Source organism: Odocoileus virginianus, chromosome 11 (genome assembly GCF_023699985.2).
Source record: "Odocoileus virginianus isolate 20LAN1187 ecotype Illinois chromosome 11, Ovbor_1.2, whole genome shotgun sequence".
NCBI classification, from domain to species: Eukaryota; Metazoa; Chordata; class Mammalia; order Artiodactyla; family Cervidae; genus Odocoileus; species Odocoileus virginianus.
In genome coordinates this window covers 35,098,286-35,116,762 of record NC_069684.1, presented here as the reverse complement: position 1 = coordinate 35,116,762, position 18,477 = coordinate 35,098,286, and the positions used below count along the sequence as shown (strand labels likewise).

General features: G+C 53.6%; 1 protein-coding gene across 2 annotated transcripts in view; it reads right to left on the bottom strand.

Moving 5' to 3' along the window:
- Positions 1-616: 616 nt before the first annotated feature.
- The window catches only part of H6PD (hexose-6-phosphate dehydrogenase/glucose 1-dehydrogenase), a 40,123-nt gene continuing 22,262 nt past the window's right edge, over positions 617-18,477 (bottom strand). For both annotated transcript variants that reach the window (XM_020882264.2, XM_020881552.2), the window contains exons 4-5: positions 9,379-9,648; positions 617-8,130 (exon numbers count right to left, since the gene is read on the bottom strand). In XM_020882264.2, coding sequence (XP_020737923.2) covers positions 6,767-8,130; positions 9,379-9,648 — 1,634 coding nt within the window. In that variant the 3' untranslated portion in view covers positions 617-6,766. The remainder of the gene's footprint in view (positions 8,131-9,378; positions 9,649-18,477) is intronic.

The window sequence follows — 18,477 nt, the reverse complement described above, 5'->3', positions numbered from 1 at the left end:
GCGAGGCCACTGAGAAATCTGCTAGTGAGGAGGGCGTGGAGGAGAAAGAGGAACTTGAAGAGGGGTGGACGGTGGACCTCCCAAATAAAGGGCGCACGGAAGGATCAAGAACATGAGGAGCAGAAGCTCAGTGAGGACGTGAGCTTTGGGTCACCTCTGCTAATATTGCTCTGCTAACATTTCTGCAGGGAGGGGACTGGACTGCAGTGATTTAACATTCATTTGTGTGCTTTTTGGCAATGTATGAATTCACTTATGATGAGTATGTATTATTTTACCGAAATACTGATGCTTCCAAAGGTGCCCCGACCGACACCCACCTCAGACACCACAGTGAATGCCCTCCAGGCGAGGCCTGCTGCCTGAGTGGTCTGCCAGGTAGGCTGACGGGGAGACGACGTCCCTCAGGCTGCTTGTGAACTTATGAAACCCAGCTGTCTTAACCCCCACTGTCTCTCCCAGGAGTCCAAGGGACCCTCAAGCAAGTGGGGACCGGCTGGTTGCTCAGATCCACCTGTGATAGGTGCAGGGTAACTGGGTCTGCCTCACCACACACCTTCCGAGCATACACACAGCCCGTCACACTCCATCTCCCAGAAAAAATAAAGAACAGGGATTTGGGGGAAACAATTTTATTGTTTAAAAAATAGATGGTACATTTGTTATACAAAAAAGGCATTTTAAAAACTCTGATCTGAATATGTCTCGTTGTCAGAGGCAGCGTTAAAAGTGTTCAGTGTTTCCATAAAAGCCAGGAGCAGTTGCTCTTTCTGCAGAAAGGTGTAGCATGTTCACGCCATTGGCCGGGGTCGGGGGAGGAGGGGGGGTCATGATCATGGTCTTCCACTACCCAGGGGAACAGACAGTCCCTCCGAGGTAACAGCTTGCCTGTCTCTCTTCCCTCCCAAGAAAAATCCTGTTTGGATTGCTGCTTTCCCGCACGGGACAGAACGCATGGACACAACCCAGATTACAACACGCCATGATTTCAGAGCCCACACCCCCCATCCAGGACTCTTTTTTGGCAACAGCTGCTAGACACAGCACCAAGGAGGCTGAAAACCTTCACTCAGGCTCGGGAAGCACTGGCTCTCGGAGCCGGCAGAGGCCCCTTGATGTCTGCTCTCATCCCCTTCTTCCAAACCGAGGGGTGGGGCAGACTGTACAGGTCCTGTCTCAGAGACGCGCATTCAGACTTGATTACCAGCTTCTCCAGGATCCTTCCCTCTTATACTCGAGTACCTCGTACCATTTATAACCGACCTTTCGACACATCTGTGGGGTACAGCTAAGGACCCAAACTGATGAATATATGTAGTTCTGTTTACACTTCTGTTTCTAAAGCTACCAGCCACGGAACCATATTCCATGCAACTTTCAGTGAATGGAAATGTATTTATCCCTTCCCATGCCAGAGGGACAGAAAAGATGCAGAGATTTCCTTTAAAACACCTGAGAGGAAGGCAAAGACCATCAAGAATAAAGAACCACCAAGAATAAAAGCAGCATACTTAATTGAGATCTCCACCCCTCCCCATCTATGGTCCCATGCAGATACAGCACTGGCATCTACTTTACAAAAGAGATGGGCTCCCAAAAGTTGGCTGGAGAGGACAGTTCATCAAAGGGATCATCCCCCCAACTCCTCCAGCTTGTTGTGAGGCCAGAAGTGCCTCCTCTAGTCTCACGTCACTTTTCTCCTGTGCTGACAGTGTTTGTGAGTGTGCACCTGGCTTTGCAATGAGCTGAGCAATCCTTGGAATTTCTCACTCCAGCCCCATCTGGAGTGCTGATAGCCAGAGGCCAGGAGTCTGCACCCCTGGAGAGGGGTCCCAGGGTGCCCTGGAAGATGCACGTCTTCCAAGAACACAGGCTGGTGTGGGTCCCCAGTGGCTTCCCCTGGTGAAGATGCCTGGCCCTGGGAAGGCCTCTAGAGCAGGAAAGCAGGAAGCGGGATTTTTATCTCATGTGGAAGCGACGCAGTATGCAGCCAAGGACCACAGAGGACATGCTGGTGCCCAGCTCCAACCTCCAAGTGAGCAATGGAAGAGGGACCCAGGACTGGCAGGCTGATGCCTCAGCCGACGCTGGCCCATCAGTGGGGCGCAGTGGGGGAGGGGGAAAGGCGGGGTTCTTGGAGGAATGCATCCACGACCTCAGTCAAAACACAGGGCCTCCCTGAGAGCTGACTTCACTGCGGATCCCTCCAATGCTGTCCCCAGGCGCAGACCAAACACGGATGAGGCTGGAGGACCCGCCCTCTTCCTCGTGGGACTCTCGACCGCCACGTGCACAGCTGCAACCTCAAGGGGAAGTGGGAGGCTCCCGGCGGGGCGGTGGGAAGGCTGGGAGAGGGATGAGGGGGAGCTGATGGCCCCTACTGGGCCATGCAGGCGGCCACCGTGGGACACAGCGCCTCTCAAGGCTTCGGCCCCGCTGGAATCTATCTTTTGTGGGGCAGGCAGACACTGATCTCGGGGACCTGCCACCACGGCCCCCTCACGCTTCTGTCACCACTGGCCTTTCCTGTGACTCGTTCATTCTTGGACACAGACACGCTGCCCGGAGTGGACTGAGGTCCATGGGTCCCCGTCTGCTTAAGATAAAAATAGAGCTGGTAAAGCTGATGCAGAGGCTGCTTCTGTGAGGCTGTGTGTATTTTTGTCGAGAAAAAAAAATCTGTTTCTGAAAACTGACTTGTAGGAAACCGCCCCTTAAGTTTCTGCGGAAGCGTCTCCCTCCCTTTCTCAGCCACACTGTCTGGTTCTCTACACAAACGGGGAGGAGGAAGGTCCCAGACCGGGGAGAAGGGGCCCATGAGCTCTGGAACAAGAGTCCCCAAGGGAGTGTTCTGAAATACCACCCGCTGGCAGAGCCCGGGTTGTGCTGGTCCCCGGGAGGCCCGGGACTGGAAAGAAAGCACTGTCGGCAGAGGAACAAGAAGTGGGGCAGAAGGACAGGACTGTCCTAACTTGCGGTTGGCAGGAAACTTTGCTCCCTGAGCAACATCAGAATCTAGCTCATAGCAGCTAGGAAAGTCCCTAAATCTCTCCCTGCAGCAACTGGTAATAAGCCTGCTTCAGAGAGGAGGATGTAAGCCAGCCTCCTGTCACAGGCCTGCAGGGCCGCTGCAGCTGCCTGGGCTCTGTCTGGGAAACTCTGGGAGCTGCGCTGGGCTCCCTGGGAAGGAGGTGGCGCTGCAGAATGGCTGGGAGCACATGTCTAGACCCCTGTGGGCCACTTCAGTTTACAACTGGCCTGTTGTCATTAGACAACTCCAGTTTCAACTTCAAAGTCATCGGTCAATCAGGATTCCTCCACCTCCTCACGGGGTTGTTGTAAAGACTAAACAAGACCATACAGCGGAAAACGTTTAGTGCTGAGTCTGCCACCCTCTGTATAGGACACATTACCCCTTTCTATAGGACACATGATCACCGCTTCCAGAAGCCCTGGGGCTCCAATTGATGTGTCTTCCATCACCCACTCCTCCCCTTCCTCATGATGGGAGCAGTCAGCATCCCACCACAGAGGCTGCAGCAGCATCAGCTGGGACCAGCCTGAGGCATGAAGCTGTGGGAACAGGAAGCCTGGGTACCAGTTCCAGAGTGCTCATGAGCATCCCTGTGTGGGCTTGGTGCCCGTGCTCCCTTCCAACCCTTGGGACCTCGGCTTACACAACAGGGTAAAGTCAGATTAGAGTAGCACGTTTCAAACTATGGACCAGCTTGATTTAGTGAATTATAAGCAGCATTTAAAAAAATTTTTTTTTTTAAAAATAAGGTATCCAGAATTTTCAGGATGAGAATTCATTTATGGAACTTTTACTTGAGATGCAGATTCATGCTGACTCATGATGTAAAGCGTGTTTCTTGCTGTGGATCATGACCCAGAAAGTCTGAAAACCATCAGCACAGGATAGGAGAAAGAAAAGGGGAAGGGGAGTGGGAGGAAGCGGGAATATGACAGGGGCTCCCAGTGGACTACGCTGGTGTGACTTTAAGACAGCACTTCCTAGAAAGGTGGGATGGGGGGCGGGGTGGGGGGAGCTGGGAGGAAGGCAAGAGGGAGGTGCATGTGTGCGTGCTCTCTGTGACCCCGTGGACTGTAGTCCGCCAGGCTCCCCGTCCATGGGATTCTCCAGGCAAGAATACTGGAGTGGGTTGCCACTTCCTTTTCCAGGAGATCTTCCCGACCCAGGGATTGAACCCACATCTCCCATAATGGCAATGGATTCCTCACCACTGAGCCACCAGAGAAGCAGCACAAGAGAGAGGGGATATGTGTGTATAAACAGCTGGTTATTCTGTTGTACGGCAGAAACTAACATTATAAAGCAACCATACCCCAATTAAACAACAACAAAAAACCCAGAGCACTTGATTCTGGGAAGGAAACCCTGGCACTTCCTGCCCCCGCCTGGCCCTGGCCCCTACGCACGCTCTCTAAAGATGAACGTGCATTTTGAGGCAAGGCCCTCCTCTCAGAACAGGACATGCCCAGCTCAGGCCCACGGTAACTCGCTGTTACTCAGAAACGGTGACATCAGAAGTTTGCTGGTCCCTTATCCTGCAGCGACACTTGGGCACGTGCAGGTCCCTTTTTTTCTCACAGAGGTTCCTAAGGAACAGGTTGGGGAGGGGGAAGAGGATGGGGAGGGGGTGATCCTCAGTGCTACAGATCCAGGGAGGCTCAGGAGCCTGAGGGGGGGAGGCAGGGAATGAGCATCTCTGTGGTCCAGACAGCAGGGATGGTCTGAGGGCGCCCCCATGCGGCCGGACGTGACACCTGCAGCCACGTGTCCACTCCCTTAGTTTACTCCCATCAGAAGCTTCAAAGCTAAACAACGCTGATTTTCAGAAAGGGAAGAGACTTCCCTATCTGGGCATTGTGCTCTGATTGGCCCAGGTGAGTCTTCTGGGCATAAATATTGATATCCTGTCTGGATGGGGTCTTTGGAGGCTGGGGGAAACCAAATGTTAATAGGTACCTTTATGTGCAGAGCCCCTGGCCAGCACCCACCTCACAGGCACACATCTCCAAAGCAAGAATTCCTGTAAATTCTTGAAGAAGTGTAAACAGCCTTGAAGAAAGTGTAAACAATAAAAAGTTGAAAGACACATTTCATGATGCTCCTTCTTGCCCAGGAAAGCCCTTGGTGTGACCTTAACACTTTGTATCTGCCTGATCTGATACAAACTGTGCCTATAAGATGGGGAAGCTGTTCCACGGAAAACCCTGCTTTATCCTTTATCCTTGGGCTGTGTGGAAAGCTGAAATTAAGCATGTTTTGAGAATTTTCACTTTTTTATAAAAGAATTTTGTAGATGCCCCCCACCGTTTGGGGGTTTCAGAGAAACAGCTGTTATTGGTCCAGGGCTTCTCAGGAGCACCCGTTTACTCTAAATGAGAAGCTCAACCGGGACTGCCCCCCCAAATCTTCAGTGATGTGTTAGTGGTGAGATGAGCAGTGGCAGGAGGGGCTGGCACATAAGAGGCCGATGCCTCCACGAGGTAGTGTGAGAGGGTGGGCAGCAGTCGCCCCTTCTTGGTGCTGACAACCAGCAAAGGCCCTGGGACGGCGGTGGACAGCCACTGCTGACGTGGGCCACAGCCGCCCTGCCAGGAAGGCCTGGATCCAGCTGGGTGAGGGTCGGAGCGCCTGGATGGTCTGGGTGCCCTGATGTCACATCTCACTCCCCCCAGGTAAGATGTTACCGTAAGAAAAAGATTTAACTGGATCTTTTCAGGTAAAACAAGAGGGGACACAGAGTGGAAACACTCATTGGGGAAGTCCCCTGAGACACAAAGGATCCTCTTCAATGCAGATCCCAGGAATGGCCTGACCAACTCTGTCCAGTGTGTTTCAGTGTTTCACGCAGAGCTATCTGGCTGTGGTGGCAGGTCCACGCTATTGGCGCCCGCCCGCCCCGCAAAAGACAGGCTCCAGTGGGGCCAAGGCTGGAGACAGGGGCACGTGCCTGGGGCAGGGGTCCTCCCTGACGGAGCTGGGGAACCGGCGCCTCCTGCCATTGGTAAAGTCCACCTACTGAGAAAAGGAGCTCCACGGCACAGTCACAAGATTCCTGGATCCGTTTCCACATCCTAGTGTTTGTTGCTAGGGTGTCTGAGGGACAGCAAAGAAGCAGAGCGGGTGGGAAGACCTCCCTGGTGAGGTCTAGGAAGACAGGACCTGAGATGCAGAGCAGATGGAGGTGGCCCTGGAGGGGACCGGATAGCAGGCTGAGCTGGAGGCTGGAGAAGAAAAGGATGGAGGAGGAGGCGGCAGGTCCTAGCAGGCGCTCGTGGCTCCAGGTAGGCACCTGGGCTCCACCATTCATGCTCTGCTTTTCTGCTGGAGGCGGTTCAAGGTGCCTGGCCCACACCTACCTCCTGGTTAACCACTCCCTGATTGCACTCCTGCTCCAGCGGGGAGCTTTCAGACAGTCCTGTTTGTGCTGGTGGATGCCCACATGTAACTGCTGCAGGCCTTTATTTAAGGTGGATGTTTCTCCCCTGACTTTTGGATCTGTAGATTTTCAAGAGCAGAGCTGCGGTCTCTTCCTTGTTCCATGGGGGCCCGCCACCACTAGATGGGAACTGCCGCAGGGTTGGGATGGGGTCTTGTCCTTCCCCACTGGAGGCCTGACCCTGAGGTGTCAGATTCCAGAGAGGACGGCATGTGCGGATGGGGTGGGGGGCAGGACTGAGAGGGTAGAGGGTGAATGAAGGGGAGGATGGGGGTGAGCAAAGGGCCAAAGTTCCATCACCCCAGAAATGCGTCGTAATCCATGTACCACACCAGCTGGCCAGAATCTGGCAGGACGCCTGAGATGGGCCACTTCTTGGGCTCGTGGCCCACGCGGCTGACCAGCATAGCGATCTCACGCTTCATCCTGCCCATGACCAGCACGGCCACCTTCCGGGCGCGGTTGATGAGGGGCAGGCTGAGGCTCATGCGCCGGTGTGGGCTGGAGGGGCTCGTGGTCAGCACCACCAGCTGCTCGCCGTCCAGGCCGGTGGGCGACTGTGGGAAGAGGGATGCCGTGTGTCCGTCGGCGCCCATGCCCAGCAGCACCAGGTCGAAGCTGCTGTTGGTCACGAGGGCAGAGATCTCCTCGGCATAGGCCTGGGTGCCTTGGTCCTCCTCGGCGCAGAGCCGCTGACGCCGGTGCACAGGCATGGGGTGGACGTTGTAGTGGGGGACCCGCACGTGCTGCAGCAGGTGTGTCTGCAGGCCCTGGAAGTTGGACTCGGGGTCCCAGAGTGGCACGCAGCGCTCGTCCACCAGCCACAGGTGCGTGTGGGCCCACGGGAAGCTGTAGTGCCCTGTGGCCAGCTGCTGGAACAGGGCCACCGGGCTCGAGCCGCCCGAAAGCGCCAGGTGGAACTCGCCAAAGCGCCGCACGGCCCGCACGGCGGCGGCCTCAATGTCGCCCGCCAGCCTGGCGATCAGCTCCTCGGGCCAGGCCGAGATCAGCGGGCTCTCTCGGTACTTGGCCCTGAGGACCTGGAAGTCGCTGGGCAGTGGGGCGGAGTCCGGCCCCGGCACCAGCTGCTCTGGCAGCGGCTGGGAGAAGGACAGGTGGCCGCCGCTGAGCTCGAAGTCCAACAGCTGTCCGTTCTCTGCTCCTCCCGGGTACAGGCGCGGGACCTCGTGGGCCAGGCTGTCCAGCAAGGGTGTCCAGAAGGCCCAGGAGGCCAGCAGGTTCTCCGTGGTGACGAAGGAGTCCTTCCGGCAGTGGAAGATGTGAGAGATGAGCTGGGAGTAGGCATCCTGCTCCCGCACGGGGCTGTAGGCGTAGTAATCGGAGAGTGGGAGGCCGAAGAGGCGCAGCCCGGGCCGGCCCTCCACTTCCTTCCAGCCGGCAGAGGGCAGGGCCGGCCGGAAGAGGTTCCTGCTGACCAGCACGGCAGGGCTGCCCAGCTCGCCGTGGCCGATGTGGAAGATGATCTGCCGGGGCAGGCAGCGGCTCTGGGCAGCAACCCAGTGCTTCTCGCTCTGGACGCAGAACGCCTGGTTCTTGAACAAGATCCGCACGTAGCTTACTCTCTCATCCAAGACTTTGCCTGACATCAGGATGAACGGGACGCCCTCCCAGCGGAGGTTGTCTATGTGAACGAGGATGCCTGGGGCAGGGCGACAGGGGGACAGCGGAGGTGATGCTCAGGCACAGGACCCGGGACCTCCCAGCCTGCTTACCTTCGCCTCTTTCCTTCCTGCTGGCCAGCCTCCTTTTCTCTGATTCCTCCTCTGGGAACCTCTGGCTTTGCTAGCCTCACCCCCACCTCTCACCTCTTCCATTATCTTCTCTTCCCAGTCGCTGCTCAAAAAGCAGCCTCATGGGCCACCTTAGACACCCATGGCCCTTGAGAGGCCTCTCAGCACCATCGTCCCCAAACAAAGGGGAGCTGGGCTGAGGAGCTCCAATAGGGAGATTCTATGAGAAGTCTCATGGGGCAGGGGTCAGGGTGCAAGGTGGCACTGATGCTGAATGGGGATGGGGGGAGGTGTTCCTAGGGAGAGGTGCTTCCTTCCTGTCTGTAGAGTGCTGAGGATGCGCTGAGGCCATCAGATATGGGGGGGCGGGTGGTGGCAGGGGGAGCCAGGGGTCTCAGCCACAGGCCTGCACAGAACCACTGTACAGCTGAGGCGGCCTGCAGGGGCCCATGGCGGTGAGAGTCGGATGCAGAGTGCCCTCCAGACTGAGCTGCAAGCCTGATTTTCCCACGGCCTATCTCTGCGTGACCTTGGGCAGGTTTCTAGCAACTTCGCCAAGCCTCACAGCCCCTCAGCTTTAAGTGAGGCTGACGACACCTGCCTGATGTGTTTGCACGGGAGGATTAAATGAGGTGATGTGCATACAGTGCTGGGCACGCAGTTGGTGCCTGACCTGAGTTGCTGCTCTGGTCCTGGGGTTTGTGATGGCAGTGTTAGGAAGCCGGCCACCCCCAGAAAACTCTGAGCCTGTGCAAGTGCCCAGAGGACAGCCCCGGTGGGCACCTGCCTGCCTGGCATGTTGCGTGCCCGCCAGGGTGCCCCTGGCCTGCAGCCTCTCCGGGGGCTGGATAAGCTCCTCAAGGGCAGAGCCATGTCTGAGCCCAGCTGGGTGAGCCTTGGAAACATCCGTGGACTGAACAGAGATCATCACTGAGGTGTCTGTCCCTCTGTCCAGAGGGAGCCAGCAGGTGACCCGCTGCTTTAGGCTGGCAGAAGGGCAGGGGGGCAGGGGCATCTCTCACTCGCCTCTAAGCACCTTGGGAAAATCCCACTTCCAGCCCCTCCCGACCCACCCTGAGGAGTCTGTGTTGGGAGGACTGCTTCCACCCGGGGGTGGGGGGGCGGCCGAGCAGCCCGTGCCCAGCCCTCAGGCCCACCTGCGAAGGTCGGCGTCAGGCTGTGGAAGCTGTCTGGCTTCTGCAGCTCCCTGCGCACCTGCCCACTGTAGGCCTGGTACTGGCCCAGCACGGCACTGTGCCTCTGCAGGCCCCGAAGCACCGGGAAGGCCTGGAGCTTGTGCTGCAGCACGGCCTCTGGGCTGCTGATGTTGACGGGCAGCTCCATGGCCACCAGCGTGAGGACCTCCGTCAGGTGGTTCTGCAGGACGTCGCGGATGACGCCGTACTCCTCGTAGAAGCTGGTGCGGCCTGGCGGGGGGTGGGGAGGAGTCATAAGGACCGGGCACGTGGCTGACCTGTGCCCACAGCCACACTCCCTAGTCTGGAGTGCCAGAGCAGAACCGGGCAGGAAGGGGGCGGGCGGCCCTGAGCCAACGAGACCCGCCCCGCCAGGCGGTGTCAGACCCCATGGGCCTCTCCGGGCCTCTGCCTGGGAAGGCCCTGGTCCTGGAAAGGTAGGCACTCCGTGAGGGCCTGGGCAGCTTGCTGGTGCGTGACCCTGGGTGAGTCACCTGACTTCCAAGTCTCTGTTCTGCATCCTGCCATCAAAGGGCACTCACTGTCACCCCCTACCAAGCCCACGTAAGTGCCGGGTCCTTGCCCTCGGCTTAGAGTCGAGCAGAGGGAGGAAAAGCCAATGAAGACATTATAGACAGAGTTCATGGCAGAGGGTAATAGGGAGTCTGCTCTGAGACCTGCAGGAGCAGCCCTGCAAGAAGCCGGGCAGAGTGTTCCAGACGCAGGGAGCTAAGAGAGGAAAAGCCTGAGGCTGGACAAGCTTGGCTGCCAGGCGCCAGGAGAAGGGGCTGGGAGGGCAGGGCTTGCAGGATGAGGGGCGGAGGCTGATTTGTTCCCACGCTCAGGGAAAGCAGGGCAGGAGCTGAAGTAGGAGATGGCAAGACCTTCCGCACATTCACGCCCCGGCCTGCTGTGGGGAGGGCGACTATAGCAGACCACGTGGTGGCCCAGAGGTGGGGGCGGGGGGTGATGCTGTGACTTGGACTAAAGGGATGGGGTAAAGCAGCTGGAGAGGGTGGACGGCACTTCTGGAGTGAGAACTGGCTGGACCTGCTGACCCATGAGGCACTAGAGATAGAGAACCCACCTGCCAATGCAGGAGACGTAGAGATGCGGGTTCCACCCTGGGTCGGGAAGGTCCCCTGGAGAAAGACATAGCTACCCACTCCAGCATTCTTGCCTGGAGAATCCCATGGACAGGGGAGCCTGGTGGGCTATGACCCTTGGGGTCACAAAGAGCTGGACATGACTGAAGCAACTTAGCATGTAAGCTGATCCATGAAAGCGAGCACCAGTGAAAAGGAGGAGCCAAAGCCAGCTTCAAGGACTCGGGGCAGTGGCGGGGAGGAACTGGCTCCTGGGAAGGTGACTGCTCAGGCCTGAGCAGAAGACGGGCATGGTGACACTTCCTGAGATGAGGGGACTGGGTAGCGGAAGGGGTTGATGGAGGGGAAACCAGTTCTATTTAAGCCTAAAACACACAGGTGGAAATGGCAGGTGGCCAGTGGATGGGGTTGCCGAGAAGATAAAAGAAGGTGACACACAGAAAAACATGACCACAGAGCTTGGCAGTGACAACAATGCTCACTGTGCCTGGCACAGCGTGGAGACGCCAGGCACCCCTCCTGTTACACCCACAGGGTCTGGCGCAGCGGGTCCACGACCGTCCCCGTCTACACAAGAGGAAGAAGTCAGAGGCCCAGGGCTGGGATGAGCAGTCAGGAGCTGGTTAAGCACACACGACACACTTCCTCCTCCAGGGCTCAGAACCAACTCTGACTACCAGTGACTCAAATACGTACAAGCCAGTGGTCTTAAGGCTTAGGGTTCAAACGCCACAACACCTCACATGGCATGGCTCACATTCTGCTGACTTGCTGAGACTCAGGCCAATTCACAGCCTTACGCACAGAAAAAGGTGACATCACCACCGGAAGAACAGCTGTTTATCAAAGGTTTGCGTACGTCACCTGTAACATGGGATCAGCTCTGTTATCCAGCAGCTCCTGCTCATCTTTCAGGTCTTGGCTTCCAGGAGATTCTACCAAACTCTTGGCCTGCCCTCCTGGAGGGCCCTATCTTCGGATGTTTCCCCTGACTAACTTGGTGCTGCCTGTTATTCGCTCTTCCTGCCACCCTGATGCTCCATCAGGTTAGGACTGCATCTGCCTGCTCCTTGCAGCATCTCAAGCACCAGATACAGCACTGCAGTCACTCCACAGAACACTGTGTGGCCAGGAAGCTGAATACACACATCACCAGGGATCCACCTCGGAGGTTCCATGTTCAGAGAAATAAAGCTGACGATGTAATATAAATATATAAACTGCTTTGAAAATATAATATGACCAGGATAAACAGAATTTCAAATCAATGAAAAATACAAGGGGAAATAAGAAATTCCATAGACAGGTTTTATGGATTACAAAAGGTTGGGGGGAAAAAAAAAGTTATTAGAAGACAGATCCATGCAGATTATCCTGAATGCAGGTTAAAGAGACAGAAAGACTCAACCCTCTCTCTCACACACAACACACACACACACACATACACAGCGTGTTGACTCTTCAAAATTGAACAGCATGTTTTTAGGCAACTGGATCCACACAGAAACGATAAAGAAACAAGGGGAAAGTCCACCTAAAACCTGGACTGTAGAGAAGAGGAACTGGGATAGGACTGGGGGAGGGACCCAAGGTTTACAAGTTCACAGGTATCTGTTACATCATAGTTCTGCATGTTACCTAAATTGTGTGTGTGTGTGTGTGTGTGTGTGTGTGTGTGTGCCTGCTCAGTCATGTCTGACTCTTTGTGATTCCATGGATTGTAGCCCGCCAGGCTCCTCTGTCTATGGGATTCTCCAGGGCAAGAATACTGGAGTGGGTTGCCATGCCCTCCTCCAGGGGATCTTCCTGACCCAGGGATCGAACCCAGGTCTCTTGCATCTCCTGTGTTGGCAGGTGGATTCTTCACCACTAGCGCCACCTGGGATTGTGTAATCATTCTTTTTTTATCTTATCAATACTTAATTCAAACCAACAGAAAGAAATGGCCCCTGATTCAGACCTGCCTGGCCCACCGGCCCTGGCCAGGCTTGGGCCGGCTGGACAGTGAGCAGGAGCCGCCTGGCCTGAGCCAGGCGTGGCAGTGGCACCAGGGTCACAGGGCAGGAAATGAGACCCACGGTCGGCTCCTGGGAAGGTGTCTGGTTCTAGAGAGTGGGGCTTGAGGTTGCAGCTCTGGTCAAGGAGGCAGGACCCAGGACACACAGGACACCCAGCCTGGCTGGTGCAGCCAAACTATCCTAAATGCCCCCTGCTGGGAAACCAAGGCTCAGGCTCCCGGCCCCACAGGGGTCTGGTCTCCAAAGTACTCACAATATCACTGAGAAGACATCAAGAAAAAGATAACATATAACAGCAATAACGGCAGATGTATATATCAGTCCATTTACCCCTCACAGTAACAACATGTACAGAGGTCCTGCTATTACCCTCATTTTAAAATGTAAAGAGGAACTTCCCTGGTGGTCCAGTGGCTAAGACTCTACACTCCAATGCATGGGGCCCAGGTTTGATCCCTGGTTGGGGAACTAGATCCCGAATGCCACAACTAAGAGTTCATATGCTGCAACTAAAGATCCTGCCACAACGAAGACCTGGCACAGCCAAATAAATAAAATATGTATTTCAATATATTAAAAATAAATACAATGTAAGGAAATTGAGGTTCAGAGAAGTCAAGCAACTTGCCCAAGGTCACACAGCTGGTAAAGGGGTAAAAATGAGATTGAAACCTCGGCAGCTGGCCCCAGGGGCTTCCCTGGTGGCTCAGTGATGAAGAATCCACCTGCAAGGCTGGAGATGCAGGAGACACAGGTTCGATCCCTGGATCAGGAAGATCCCCTGGGAAGGAAATGGCAACCCACTCCAATATTCTTGCCTGGGAGGCCCCATGGACACAGGAGCCTGGTGGGCTACGTCCACGGAGTCGCAAAGCGTTGGAAACAACTCAGCGACTAAACAACAAAGCAGGTCCCAGGGCCTGCCGTTCTCACCACCTCCCTGGCTCCACTGTGATTCCCACCCAAACAGCCACAGGCAGAACAGGGCGCCTGGTGTGGGGCTGAGCAGCACGGGCCCTGGTGGCTTTCAGAAGTGGAAGCTGGTGGCTGAAGCAGGAAACCAAGCTGGGCTTTTTGGCCGGGGGGGGGGGGGGGGTTCGACGTAAGGGGCCAGGGGCTCACCACCTCACGGGCCAGGAAAGGTGTGAGGAGGACAAGGCAGGGCCCTGTCCCTCGGCTGCAGTCAGGCGGGGAGTGCCTCACAGGTATGTGGGCCCACAGTGACCGAAATCTTGTCATTTATACAGAGAACATGAAAAACTGGATCATTAAGTACAATCTCATGTGTACAAATAATTCAGATTTTTTAAATTGCCGTGTGTCTCAAAGAACTGTATGTGGGGGGCCGACAGTGCCCCTGGGCCACGCCCTGGGTGGGGGGAGAAGCATGAGCCAGAGGACAGAGGCCCCGACACACAGGTCAGACGATGGATGGGGGTGAGCCTGGCTAGTCTGGCGGAAGCGGCCAGTCTGTGATTCGCAAGAGCAGAGATCGAGAACAGATGGGAAGGGCTTCGGAAAGGAGACTGAGGGGCTCAAGGAGCTATTAAAAGTCCTCGACCTCACCAGTTAAGCCGAGTTACTGCACGATCCAGCAGCTCCAATCCACCCGAGAGAAAAGAAAACGTATGTCCACACAAAAACTTGTACACAAATGTTCACAGCGGCCTTATTTACAACAGCCAAAAAGGAGAAAGAACTCAAATGTCCACCAACTGATAAGTGGATAAATAAAATGTGGTGAATCCATCCACAAAGCAGAATGTTAACTGGCAATAAAAAAGAAATGAAGTGGGTAGCACTGAAACATATACATCACCCTATGTAAAAAAGACAGCCAGTGGAAATTTGCCGTCCAACAACTCAGAGGGAGTTCAACCTGGTGCTCTGTGATGACCTAGAGGGGTGGCATGGGGTGGGAGAGGGAGGGTACATATATATACTTGTGACTGATTAATGTTATCTGTGGCAGAAATGAACACAATATTGTAAAGCAATTATCCTCCCATTAAAAATAATTAATTAAGAAAAAAAGAAATGAAGCACTGACACAGGCTACACAGTGTGGATAAACCTTGAGAACATTACACTCAGTGAGAGAAGCCAGACCCAGAAAGTCACATCTTATTTACATGAAATGCCTAGGCAAATCCATAGAGACGGGGAGTAAGTTTATGGCTGCCAGGGCTAGGAGGATGAGGGGCGTAATCAGAGGATGGCAGCTAATCAGACGGGCGGGGGGGGGAATACAGAGCTTCTTTTGATGAAAATGTTCTACAACTGATTGTAGTGATGGATGCACAGCTCTGTGAATATACCAAAGCCCACTGAATTCTACACTTAAGTAAGTGAATTACATGATGGGGGCTCAGCAGTACAGAATCCACCTGCCAGTGCAAGACACTTGGGTTCGATCCCTGAGTTAGGGAGATCCCCTGGAGACGGAAACGGCTACCTGCTCCAGTATTCTTGCCTGGAGAATCCCATGGACAGAGGAGCCAGGCAGACTACCATCCATGGAGTTGCAAGGAATCAGACACAACTCAGAGGCTGAACAACAACAAATGATATGTGAATTATCTCTCAATAAAACTCTTTTTATTAGAGTAGGGAGGTAGAACCCTGAGAGAGGTACTGTAAGAAGATTAAGCCATCTACGATATGCAAAATGAACAGAGAGGGGACAGGGAATGGAATCAATGGACAGCTTTGGCTGCAACTGAAGGAAGTAAGAGGGCCGAAGCAAACAGTGAAACATAAAGACGCTGAGTGGATGAGGGAAAACTGCAAGGTGCCTGGCTGGATCCATGAAAGGCCGTGCAGGATTATGGTCTGCAGTCTCTGCAACCAGGCTGCGTGGGTTCAAGGACCTGCTGTGCCTTCTTTTAGCTTTGTGACCCCAGGCAAGTGATTCTACGTCACATATAAAAGAGGACTGGCTGCAGTGCCTGCTCTGCAGGGCTGCTGTGAACATCAATGAGCTAACAAGTGCATGGGGTATGGAGCAATACCTGGCATGCAGGAAGCACTGATACACACTGGCTAGCATTTTTATTATCACAGGGGCTGCAAGAGAAGGCCTGTCAGAGACAACTGACAACTCAGAGAACAGCCACTATTTGAAAATAAAGTTAGAGGGCTTTCCTGGTGGCCCAGTGGTTAGGACTTTGCCTTGCAACGTGGGGGACACAGGTTTGATCCCTGGTCCAGGAAGATCCCACATGCCGCAGAGCAACTAAGTCCGTGTGCCACAACTACTGAGCCTGCTCTCTGCAGCCCACGAGTTGCAACTACAGAGCCCACACCCTGAAACTACCAAAGCCTGCTCGTTCTTAGAGCGTGCTCTGCAAAGAGAGAAGCCACTGCAATGAGAAGCCTACACAGTGCAATGAAGAACAGGCACTGCTTGCTGCAACTAGTGAAAGCCCTCACACAGCAATGAAGACCCACCACAGCCAAAAAAAATAATTAGAAAAGGCAGACAGTATCTCATGAGAACAATGCAGTGATGGTTTAAGTTCTAAATCGGCTGGGTCTGACACGGTGATATACATCCAGTGAAAATATCAGTACCTCAGAGGTAACTGGAGGTTATATATATATAAGACTAGGGCTTGGAAAGACAATGCTGGAGATGGACTAAATTCCATCAAATCAAAAATGAGACAGAAACTAAGATCTGGCTTGAAGGAGTTCACATTTTAGCTTCCCAGGTGGCTCAGTGGTAAGGAATCCTCCTGCCAATGCAGGAGACAAGAGTTCTATCCCTGAGTCAAGTGATCCCTTGGAGAAGGAAATGGCAACCCACTCCAGTATTCTTGCCTGGGAAATCCCATGGACAGAGAGGAACCTGGCAGGTTACAACCCATGGGGTCACAAAGAGTCGGACACAACTAAGTGACTGAAACAAGATGGAAACAGGCTGCCAATTCAATTCTATCACCCCATCCATGGTAGACCCAACTTCAGAGAGGCTCGAATATGTAAAAAATGTGCATCCTGGCATCAATGAATTCAAGTAGATTTAGGAGTGTAAAGAGGACAGTTAAAGCTTTGAGAGCAGCTGAATTTTTGATCGAGAGAACACAGCAGAGTCTTAAAGAGCCCTGTTATCTGCTTACTAGTCATTAGTTCAGCAAATCCCTAAGTGGCCCTTTTCCTATTTTTATCCGCTCTCACTCCTGGAGAGGAGGCATTCATAGGTTTACTACCTGCTGTGTAAAAGAGAGCTTCCTTCATTCCTTAATTTCAAGCTTGGGGGTGGGAGGGGAAGTGGGCCTGTGTTCAGCACAGCCCATATATTTGTGGACTTGGATCCTTTCCTGCGAGCTGTCTTTCCAGTTAAAATGGAGTGATCAGGCCCATGGCTGACACCTCATCGGGGAAAGGCAGGGCGGTGAAGCCCAGGTGGGGGCTGGTCCTCCTGACAGCACCCAACAAGGTGATTTTTTTCTGGTTACCACCAGTTATTGTGGACTGCCTTTTCCTGAAAGTGACACATATGACTCCTAGTATCTTTCCTAGGCTGAAAATTGAGGGGTAAAATCCCATGGGTTTGTGAACAAGGGGGATTTCCCTGGTGGTATAGTGGATAAGAATCCCCTGCCAATGCAGGGGACTTGGGTTCAATCCCTGGTCAAGGAACTAAGATCCCACATGCCAAGGAACGACTAAGCCCGAGAGCCACCACTACTAAGCTTCCGTGTCCGAGAGCTTGTGTTCTGCAACAACAGAAGCCACCGCAACAAGAAGTCCACACACTGCAACCAAGAGCAGTCCCTGCTCACCACTAGAGAAAGCCAGAGTGCGGCAATAAAGACCCACCACAACCAAAAACATCAGTTTTTAAAAATACGTGAACAAGGATAGAATAAAGCATGTGTGTGCGTCCCTAGCTTCAGTTGTGTCTGACTCTTTGTGACCCTATGGGCTACAGCCCGCCAGGCTCCTCTATCCTTGGGATTTTCCAGGCAAGAATACTAGAGTGAGTTGCCGTGCCCTCCTCCAAGGGGTCCTCCCAACCCAGGGATCAAACCCCCATCCCTTAAATCTCCTGCATTGGCAGGCGGGTCCTTTACCACTAGCGCCACCAACCATTTTCATGGAAGACAATTTTTCCATGGACCTGGGGTGGGGGAAGACAGTTTCGTAATGATTAAAAGTGCACTACATTTATTGTGCATTTTATTTCTATTACTATGACATCAGCTCCACCTCAGACCATCAGACAGTAGATCCCAGAGGCCGGGGACCCCTGGAACAAAGCACAGCCGGCTTAGACCACTGGAGAAAAGACCAACTTGGCTCCTGAATTGTTCAAACACAGAGCTCATCGAGTCACAAGCTGCAGGCACGGGGGACCCGTCACTCTCCTCCTTGGTCATGTTCCCCTTCACAACCTCCCAGGCAGGTACTCTGAGAAGAGCAGCTGCAAACCCACCAAACCAGCGGGAACAGGGAAGATGGGGGCCCGATGTGGACAGAGCTGTAGGAATGTCACCAGTGACGGATGCAGCTGTTGCGAATTTCCTGATAAACAGTCCAATAAAATGTAAAAACAGCCGTAAGGTCGTGTTGACCCATCTGGTCTAGTCATTCCACTTCAGAAGTACACTTAAAGAAAAAATACTTTTTAGAATGCTCATAAGTGTTCTATAATTAGATAATGGTTGCATGACTATGTGAATATATTAAAAACTACTGAATGGTACACTTTAAAAGAGGGTAAATTTTACGGTATGTGAATCATACCTTAATTTTTTTTAAAAGCTAGCAAAGTACTATTTAAAATAGCAAAAAGTGGAAACAACTGAGATGCCTAATAATAGAACAATTCATATTCTGTGATATAAACAGGACTGAACAGAAACACAGAGCGACTGAAGGGGATACATTATGCAGGCTGTCAATACATGGAAATTTAAGTACATATATAA